This window comes from Notothenia coriiceps, unplaced genomic scaffold (genome assembly GCF_000735185.1).
Source record: "Notothenia coriiceps isolate Sejong01 unplaced genomic scaffold, NC01 NC01_scaffold00024667, whole genome shotgun sequence".
NCBI classification, from domain to species: domain Eukaryota; kingdom Metazoa; phylum Chordata; class Actinopteri; order Perciformes; family Nototheniidae; genus Notothenia; species Notothenia coriiceps.
In genome coordinates, this window is record NW_011357368.1 from 1,467,411 (window position 1) to 1,478,060 (window position 10,650).

Genomic DNA, 10,650 nt, shown 5'->3' on the forward strand with positions numbered 1-10,650 from the left:
AAAAGTATCCAATATTTGCTCCACCATATTCTATTATCAGACACCAAATTTATAGCATTGAAAATAATTACTTTGAAAATCATGTATCTGATTTTTTTTGCTCCTATATTACCCATGTGAAATAAAAATGTAACAATTCAAGTCAAAAAGATTTGAATGGTCGAATTCAGATCCCAAAAATTACCCTGACAGGATAAGCAATCGAGTCCGAATGCAATCAAACTATGAAAGCAAACAATTTTTTTAACTTGAATTTTTGGGATCTGAATTTGAACATTCTAATTTTTTTAACTTGAATTTTTACATTTTTATTTCACATAGGTAAATTCAGAGCAAAACAATTCAGATACATGATTTTCAAAGTAATTATTTTCAATGCTATAAATTCGGTGTCTGATAAAATTGAAATACTTCTGTCTCTTGTTTGCTTCCATAAGCGTGTGTCGAGTGATCCACGAAGTTTTTTGTCAAGCTTGTATCGAGGCTTGTATCGTTCTGGGCCAGTGACGTCACCGTAAACAAAGGAAGCCTAGCTGCCTGTCAATACCTCGTGACTGCTTCAGAAAGCGATTCAGATCGGTTGAACCACAACGCTCATATTACCCATGGATGTATAATAAGAACGATATTACCCCTCCTGTAGCCTACCCGGGCCCGGCGGTGACACGATGGAATTAAGAGAGCTCAGCCTCAGACCCTCACTTATATAGAGGTCGGAACATGTCATAAGTAGGCCTATAAATAAATAAAAGCATAAATAAAACTAGGAATAAAAACATCAATAAATGAATAAATACAGGAATAAGTAGGCCTAGTATCCAGTGGTTTTTAGTCAGGATCAGTGTGTGTGCTGTGGCTCAGCTGGAAAGCAGTTTACTCACAACCACAGGGTCCCTGGCTCAACGACTGGTCAATACGCCTTTTTTTTGTTTATAAAAGCTACAGCTAAATGAGATAATGTAGTTAATAAATGTATTCTTTTATATGTATAACCTTTCTCAGGCTACAACATGGTTAAGTTGACGAAAATAATAAAAAGGAATACAAATCCCTCTTTGCAATGTTTACCAGCCTCTTTAGGCTTTTCAATCATTAAACTGGAATAAATGCAATATTGTTAACATGAAAATATGATTTTATGTTCATTGGGAACTCGGTATGAGATAGAGCCATATACTGTATATATACTGTGTATAGAGCACACGGTTGAGATATCAAATCTGCCTGTTTTACACACTTTGACGGTTCAAATGATCACTACCTGACAGGCCAAACTCAGGGCTACACTGTACTAGTGTAAAGGGGGAGGAGTTACATCACATTGACGCACTGACGTGTTGTGCGTGACGAACAGGAAATAAAAGTAAACAACGCATAAGAACGAAGACGAAAATGTTATGTAGCGACAGTAACCCGTTCGCATTCGGAGTCTCTCATTTTTTGTGATTCATAATGCATGAAGGATTTATATCCCAATAAGGAAAGGGGCAAGGTTAGAGACAGGCTGAAAACCGGTAAGATACCCATGAAGAGCTAAGAAGTCGGGTGCGGCAGTTGCTAATGATAGCTAGCTCGCTATGACAATGTACTGTATTTTTTTGTATTTATTTAAAGGATTAAATGCCCTCACGACCATGCATTAAACACATATGCTTGACATAAGCTTTTTTACACGAATATACACCTTGCTGCCCCCATGTCTTCCTCTGTTGTGGTTGCTATTTGCCTGAGGTGTTCGCGTCTCTTCACTTATTCATTTCAGATTTAGCTATGTTAGCTATCAGGGCGGCGGAGGAGGAGTCCACTGACATGGAGGAGATGGACACCTCGGAACCGAACTGGTGCTGGTTCTACCTGGCTGAGTGTGGAGTGTGGCATATGTTCGAGGTAGTTCACAGGACATGACCTTACACTTTCTCACTCCCTATAATGTATTGCCCCTCCCTCAATGACACCTGGGTCTCCTATTGTCTGCAAATGACAGGCAAAGATCTGTCAGTCAGTGGTAAATGATTAGAGGCTTTTCCTGCAAATCACATTGCATTTTTTATTTCTATTAAGCCATTATTTCTGCATGTCAGTTCATTACTGAAGCCGAAATAGTCAATAGGCAATACGTCTATGATATAATTTGTATAATTATTTTAAGTCAAATTGGCAAACATTTGATGATTTAAATGTGAGAATTTGCTGCTTTCCCTTTCCATTATTTGTGCTGAATTTAATATTAATTTGGTTTTAAGCTGTTGAATCAGAAATTAAACAAAAAGATGATGCCACCATGGGCTTTTGGTTATTACCTAACAGTACACACTGCAGGTAAATATTAATTACTTAATATCAATGAATCTGCATATTGTGGTGGTTAGAAAACCTTTCTTAACACTAATGTTACATCTTCAAATTAATTATTTTGTCTGGCCAAAACCTGACTTTATTTAATTCACTATCACATTAGCAGGAATTGCTCATAACAAAGAAGCTATAAGTAATATATGTTTGCCTTTTTTTCTAGAGAAAATACTTTTTTTTATACAAACAGATTCCACAGAACTTTCTTTTCAATGGACCAATCAATCAATATGTTATGTTTAAGAAACTAATTTATTTATACATTACTCGATTTCCACTGTCAGATTGATCCCAGTGCGGCCTGCTCTGTGACCAGTGCTCAGATTGAGCAGTGCTACAGCCGAAACCAGCGAGGTGTGATGGAGTTCTACACAGCCAAGTACACCTACAGACTGGACTTCTCAGGTAAGTGATAAGTTACACAAGAGGTACCGCTCTTTGTCTCCTGATTAATCCTTTGTTAGAAGTAATGCATGCATGTTAGTTTCTGTGTCTCTTATCTTTGATGAACTCCTCACCAGCAATGCGACAGATCAATGTAACGACAGGGAAGCAGCGGCCAATCAAACGATCCCTCCACTCTGCAACTGGCTTCCGGTAAGGTTTAGCAGTTAAAGCCAACTGTTTTGTCTGTATTTCACCCTTCATCTGTTAGGGCAGGCAGGAGGAGGTTTGCACTCAGACGACCACGCTTTATCTGAAAGGTCAGGGTTTAGTCTGTGTCAGCCTCAGGAATCCTGGATGTAAAACCTGAATTCCTACCAGCTCCACAGGGAGAGGGCCTGCAGCTGACCCCGGACTTTGGTCTCTCCAAAAACACGAGGAGGAAGGATTTATGCCTCAGGCGCAGACATATTTTAGATGGAGGTCTTTCATACTATGCAAACACACTTATACTGCTGAAACAATTGAATTAATGAGCCCTCTTCTCCGTCTACTGTCAGGTTTATCTGTGATAATCTGGCCTTGCCTGTACCTTGTCATTGGGAGAGAATCAATACAGATGAACCTTTTCAGGTGAGTGAAATAACACACTGTTACTCACTAAACATCTGTTACACACACTGTGTTTCCACCCAGCATTTTACCCCAGATAAATCTTCTTTCCTAAGAAAACAAATATTTGTGTTTGTTTTTTCTTTCTAGTACCTTTACTCATTGTGTTGTGTTTTTACAGCTCATCCAGCTCGGAAGAGACACCTATGAATTTAAAGAAGTTGCCAGATTATATGAAAGGACTATGGATCATCCCATCAAATCCATCCAGAGGATTCAGAACTTGGATTTATGGGAATTCTTCTGCAGGTAGACAACTGTGTTATTGTGGTGAATGTCTCAAATGCTAGTTTATGTAAGCTGTGTCTTTTCTTGAGTTCCCAGCTCCTACTACAGACAAAGCTAAAGTAAATCAAGAGACTAAAACGACTTTGATTTTGATACGTCTGAAAGAGCACTGAGTTCCAAAGTGATGATCAGTACTCTGTGTTCTGTTGTCATTCATTGGTCCCCTAAGGAAGAAAACACAGTTGCGAAAAGTCAAGCGCACATTGGATATTGAGGAGCGAATGCTGTTTCACGGCACAGGGCACAGCAACATACAAGCTATATGTACATTTAACTTTGACTGGCGGCTGACAGGAAGCCATGGCGATGTCTATGGCAAAGGTACATCCTTCTGTGTTGTGATGTGACATTATGGAACTATTTATCACACTTCTTTGTATGATTTAAACTTTTTTTTTTACAATTTTTCTTCCTGTAGGGAGCTACTTTGCCCGGGACGCCAAATACTCCAGTAAGTTTTGTCACACCACAGGGAAGCACAACAACGTCCTGCAGCGACACGGACTCGCCCCCCCAATATTTGCTACGGAGCCCCCTTACAAGACCATGTTCCTGGCCAGAGTGCTGGTTGGAGAACACACAGTGGGTCACCCTATGTACTGCAGACCCCCCTCCAAGGATGCCAGCTTCACCAACTTCTTTGACAGTTGTGTGGACGATATGGCCAATCCAAAGATCTTTGTCCTTTTCGACAGCAATCAGATTTACCCGGAGTATCTGATCGAGTTCTACTGAAGCTTAAAAAGAATACTTTTTGTTTTTTTATAGAGGCTGGTTCTCGAACAAAGAAAAAATAAAGACACTATCACATGACGGGATGAATATTGGAAAAAAGAAGCGGCTTAAGAGACATTTGTTTTTTCCTTCAGTCAGATCCGGTGCCTAACTGGAGCATAAAGTGCCTTTGGGGAAATCAGAAAGACAATAGAGACTTTGTGTGGAGTTTGTACAACACATTCTAAGTGTTTCTGCAACGTCGAAAGAAAAAAGAAGTCGGTCAATGTGGCAATTTTTTATAAAATGCAAAAATCTGTGCTCACTTGTCCACTCTCCGTGTCCAGTTGTTTAAAATAGGAGGGACAGTTGCAGCCTTTAGGTCACACGTGATGTTCCGCCATCAGCCACAGCCTCTCCTTCACATCCACAGTGCCACGCTTGAGCTTATTTATGTTCATTTAGACATCATTCCAAATGACCAAACCAAAAACCATTCCTGCAGTGCTAACTCATTCATCCCGTCAGTGCTCATCATCTGTGATGTTTTATGTAGGCATGGATTTCCTTTTTGTTCTTGTTTTAAAAAAAAACGCTTCTACCTCTGCACTTTAGTTTTTAAATCATGCATCACTGCACTTTCCCCCCTTTCCATGAAAGGTTTTGTATTTGTGTCACAATGACATAAAGTTGTGATGTCGTGTTGACCCGTGGTCCTTTAGCAATATGTTTCTGTGTGTCCTCCTTCTGAACATCTTTAAAACATTGGATTTTGTATGCCTTTGCAACCATTCCCAACCAAAACGTAATATCTAGCATCACATTTGACTTTAAACCAAGTGTGAGGTTACACATTTCTGTGGGGAATAAGCAGGTTATCTTTGCACCTGGTGTATCTTTAAAAAGGAAAATGAATGTAGCCAACACATGTATAGTACTGTAATGAAAACAAACACACAATGTATTATGGCTTTGCTGTGTTTATCTGTTGGATTCATTGAATGATTGAGTGTGTGTTTGAGCGAGGACTACATAAGTTTCACATATATTTGCCACAAGATGGCGTAACAGTACAAAAACGGATCTTTGCATTTCCTCTTTGTAAATGAGGGAACCACCTGATGTCTTCAGTCATAACACAGGTGTGAGCGTAGGGGTTTGTAGTAAAGCTATATGCGTGTCTGTAATTTGCACATGTTACACCCAATAAAGTTTTTCAAATATGTCTTTATGATTCTCTTTCTGCTGGTATAAATGTTAGCCTCCCACTTTAAAGTGAGGAGGCCCGCCTCCCTCAGAGGTGTGGCTTTGACTGACATGTCATTCATACAAACACCAACTTTAATAGCTATCTGTGCAGCAGAAAGAGGAAGGACCGTATTTAAACGTATTTATTTCGCTTGTTTATCACATTTCTGTCAGGACAATGTGTAGCAATAAGGAAGTGGAATACATGGACACTTCAGACTTCCCATGGTGTTGGTATTATCTGGCAGACTGTGGAAGGTGGCACAGGTTTGAGGTAAATAGTTAACATTTCTTAAGATTATTATCCAAATTATCATATCATAGCAACAGTAATGTATCTGAAGCAGGATTTTTAGCTTTTGTTACCTTCTGTCAATCCTGCAGGACGACCCTGATAATCCCCTGAGGAGTGAGGATATTGAAAAATATTACAAAAGAAACTCTAAAGCAGCGTTGAATACATCATCCGGTAACTGTGAGAGCAAGATGGACTTCTCAGGTAACTGACTACATGTTTGTGTTCACATTAAGTCCTCCTCATACAGAACTTGAATAACATAACTTGTGTGTTTTATACAGCAATGTTACAGACTGACCTCATCACAGGAAGGCAAAGAAGAATCCAACGGGCCTTCAACCTTGAGAGAGGGTAAAGTGAGGCTTGAAACACATGAATGTAACAAAAGATTTCTGAGTTATAGCTAAGTATTGTTTCCTGGAAAGTGAAAGTGAAACTCAGCACTTTTATCCTACAGATGCGCCTGCTTCAGTGCTTCTCCTGTCTTCTGGGAAAAGGTGGACCCAAGATGTCCATATCAGGTGACAATGACTGGAAACCGAAATATACACAAATTCATGTATTTAGAAGGTGGGAAAAGTACTCGTACAAGGTCTTGTACTTAAGTAAAAGTACAAGTACCAGAGTGTAGGAATACTCTGTAACAAGTAAACATTCAACATTTTACTCAAGTAAAAAGTATTGAATCAAAATGTACTTACAGTGCCTAAAAGTACTCATTATGCAGATCAACACCATGTGTATATTATGTCATCATTTGTTTGGATTATAATTATGATAAATGTGCAGCTAGTTTGAATGACTTTGTATACTGCAGGGTAGCTTGTGAATTTACTCCAGGTGGAACTAAATTCTGATTTAAGACTTGATTATATTAAGCCAAATCTGTAAAGTAACTAAATGTATCAAATAAATGTAATGGAATAAACGTACACCATTGACCTCTGAATTGTAGTGGAGTAGAAGTTCAAAATAGCACAAAAAGTAGAGTACTTTTCCCTTTGTACTTAAGTACAGCACTTTAGTACATTTACTTAGTTATTTTACACCACTGTAATTACTTATGTTTCAACTGAAGCCTTTATCAGATGTGTTTCCTATGTATTTGACAGTTAATGCCTCTGAGTGAACTCAGCCCTGAGTATCTCACAGTGGCAGACTATGTGAAGACAGAGGGGTTGTTGGATGCAGACATCGTGTCAATCAGCAGGATCCAGAATCTGGACCTGTGGGAGATATTCTGTCGGTAAGGAAGTCTTTTAACTTTGTCTATCTCATTCACAATTCCACTTTCTTCTCATCTTCCCTTTATTTGTGTCAAAGGAAAAAGAAGCAGGTAATGAGAATCCAGGATGTCAAAGAGATCCAGGAGAAGAGACTCTTTCATGGTACAGAAATGACAAATGTTGACAGCATTTGCAAGTATAACTTTGATTTACGATTGCCTAGCAAACATGGCAGCGTATATGGCAAAGGTAAGCTAATGCCTGTGCAACAATATATACATATATACATAGACAGAATGTAAATAACTGCAGAGTCTGATCTCCGTTCCTTTGTCTTTTTATTAAGGGATATATTTTGCAAAACATGCAACATTTGCAGACAAATACAGCAACGGCAGCAGGGATCCATTGCCTCTGTATGGCGGGGAAACACGAGGTGTTCAAGGTGAATACACTAAAGTGATATTTTTGGCTCGTGTGATAATCGGAAAATCAACGGTTGGAAAGGCTATTTGTCGGAAACCTGATGATGGAAGTGCTGAAAACACTCACTACAGCTGTGTGGATGATGTCAAACATCCCAAGATCTTTGTAATATTTGATCCAAATCAGATATATCCAGAGTATTTGATTCAGTATACCGGTAGATGAAGTGAACAGAGGGTCTTGAGCATGTGCGATATCAGCATGTCTAACTCTGTCTTGGTATAAAACCTCTCATAGTCTTTGAAGATTTTTTATTTTTTTACGACATCTTTTAAACTACATTTTGAAAGGAGCTGAACTCTGATATATATTATATTTTTACATAGGTTACCAATTTTGAAATGAAGTAGTGCTTCAAATGTAAATAGCTTAGTTATTTAAGGTATTATTTTCTTTCTCTTTTCTGTTTTACAAGGTGACTAACATTACGCAGATTTATCTGTGATCTTCAAATAGATCATATTCTAAATAAATGTTTTTGTCGGAGCCAAACTCAAATCTCTGTGTTGATTCATTTTCCAACATTGTATTATGTGTAATATAACCGGGGAATAAAGGCCTTTAAGGACTGAGGCATGACAAATGATGCAGGGGTAATGCTACAATAAACACTAACAGTATCACACTGTAATAATGTGCAGTAGGTAGTGTAGAGTACTTGTTAGCAGCACAGCCAATACTTCCAAAATACAACCATCCCTCTGACTGGGAACCAAAATAGAAACTGAACTCCAGCCAGAAAGCTTGAGGCACTCTCTGCAGGTGAACATTTTCCACACGCCCCAACCACTGACGGTGTGGTGTTGTCTTTTCACAATTTAAGCAAATAACTCACACTGTGCTGACATCACTGGCTGGGCGGGTCTCCAACTGCTGCTGCCTAGCAACAATTTGAATAAATAATACAACTAAGAGAAATGTCCAGTATCTTTGGCCTTTCTCCCAACAAGAACACATTAACCCTATTACACTGAACAAAAATATAAACGCAACACTTTTGTTTTTGCTCCCATTTTTCATGAGATGAACTCAAAGATCTAAAACATTTTCTATATACACAAAATAACCATTTCTCTCAAATATTGTTCACAAATCTGAAAAGATCTGTGATAGTGAGCACTTCTCCTTTGCCGAGATAATCCATCCCACCTCACAGGTGTGGCATATCAAGATGCTGATTAGACAGCATGATTATTGCACAGGTGTGCCTTAGGCTGGCCACAGTAAAAGGCCACTCTGAAGCGTGCATTTTTGCTTTATTGGGGGGGTCTGGGGGGGTCCGAAAACCAGTCAGTATCTGGTGTGACCACCATTTGCCTCACGCAGTGTAACACATGCAACCCTAACTGTTTAAAAAACTGTAACAACGGACTATTTTTCTTAGCGGATGCATGTCAATCTAACCCTAACCCTAACCCTAATCCTAACCCTCACACCAGATTTTGACACTGGTTTTCGGACCCCCCCAGACCCCCCCCCCAATAAAGCAAAACTGCACGTTTCAGAGTGGCCTTTTATTGTGGCCAGCCTAAGGCACACCTGTGCAATAATCATGCAGTCTAATCAGCATCTTGATATGCCACACCTGTGAGGTGGGATGGATTATCTCGGCAAAGGAGAAGTGCTCACTATCACAGATTTTTTCAGATTTGTGAACAATATTTGAGAGAAATGGTTATTTTGTGTATGTAGAAAATGTTTTAGATCTTTGAGTTCATCTCATGAAAAATGGGAGCAAAAACAAAAGTGTTGCGTTTATATTTTTGCTCAGTGTATTTGGGGAAAACACCAGCGGAAATAAAAAATAAAGATTCCTACCTATTTCTTGTGATAAGAATAGCAATCATTAAACAAATTACAAGGAATTGGCTTAAAGATAATAACTTAATAAACTCACAATTAAATAACCTAGTAAATGAAATCTATGGAATGGAGAAAACAACTATGAGAATTAGAAACCAAATGTATATCTTTGAGGAAAGATGGGAAAAATGGGTAAAGTATAGAACACTATAACGAAGATTTATAAGGAACATGAGGTAATAATTGACAATTAATGTATATTGAGTATTAATACTGTATTAATACTTTTATTATTTCATTTCGGATTTGTCAACTGTTATGTAGTTAATGTATGTACCTAGATGTGTTTATTTTTGTTATGTATGTTTTGTGAATGGTTTATTTAAATGCAAATATTATTTAAATGCTAATATTATTAATAAATAATAAAACTATACTGTAAACAGAAAATTAAATATGTGCTTTTTATTATTAATTTAGAAGCATATAGGGTTGTTTTCTTCCAACAAATGTTACTGAGAGGGCTTTATTCATTTACCATAGTTCATTTTCAATAAAAAAAAGACACATATTTGGTCAATTGTACTTGAAAAGCAGACTGTCAGCAGAGGGCGCTGTATACATTTAAGATACATGTTGAAGACTTGGCAGAGGTCAGCAGCATGGTCAGCAGTGGCTTAGTTACATGTTTCTGCTCTACACTCCTTCAGGGGGTCTGCTCCTCATCTGGATCTATTCCCCCAGCATCGTCTTAATTAGTTACCCAAGGATCCCAGCAAGTTGTTATACGTAACTGTACACTTACTAAAGTACTACATCAGTACAATTTATATATGCATCTGGGATTTTTTACAAAAAAGACACCTTTGTTCAATTAAACTACATCTAATGACGCTGGACTACGGAGGTGGGAAGTAACTGAGTACATTTACTCAAGTACAATTTTGAGATACTTGAAATTTACTTAAGTATTTCTATGTTGTGCTAATATTTACTTCTACTCCACTACAATTCAGAGGTAAATCGTGTACTTCTACTCAACTACATGTATTTAATACCTTTAGTTACTTACAGATTTGTATTAATGATGTGAAATATAATCAACTCTTAAATCAGACTTTAGTTCCACCTGGAGTAAATCCACAAGCTACCCTGCAGTATACAAAGCTTCGAACTAGC

The 10,650-nt window shown here is 38.1% G+C and overlaps 2 protein-coding genes across 2 annotated transcripts; both read left to right on the plus strand.

Annotated features, from left to right (window-relative positions):
• Positions 1 to 1,357: 1,357 nt before the first annotated feature.
• LOC104955166 (poly [ADP-ribose] polymerase 11-like) lies at positions 1,358 to 4,993 on the plus strand. Its single transcript, XM_010782413.1, has 8 exons — positions 1,358 to 1,514; positions 1,763 to 1,887; positions 2,637 to 2,757; positions 2,874 to 2,949; positions 3,297 to 3,369; positions 3,530 to 3,657; positions 3,866 to 4,017; positions 4,115 to 4,993. Exons 1-8 carry the CDS (start codon positions 1,457 to 1,459, stop codon positions 4,429 to 4,431), a joined length of 1,050 nt encoding a protein of 349 aa, XP_010780715.1. The 5' UTR covers positions 1,358 to 1,456; the 3' UTR covers positions 4,432 to 4,993.
• A 753-nt stretch (positions 4,994 to 5,746) lies between these two features.
• LOC104955167 (poly [ADP-ribose] polymerase 11-like) lies at positions 5,747 to 7,975 on the plus strand. The gene is made up of 7 exons (XM_010782414.1): positions 5,747 to 5,932; positions 6,043 to 6,157; positions 6,238 to 6,307; positions 6,414 to 6,477; positions 7,069 to 7,202; positions 7,280 to 7,431; positions 7,529 to 7,975. Exons 1-7 carry the CDS (start codon positions 5,837 to 5,839, stop codon positions 7,831 to 7,833), a joined length of 936 nt encoding a protein of 311 aa, XP_010780716.1. The 5' UTR covers positions 5,747 to 5,836; the 3' UTR covers positions 7,834 to 7,975.
• Positions 7,976 to 10,650: the final 2,675 nt, after the last annotated feature.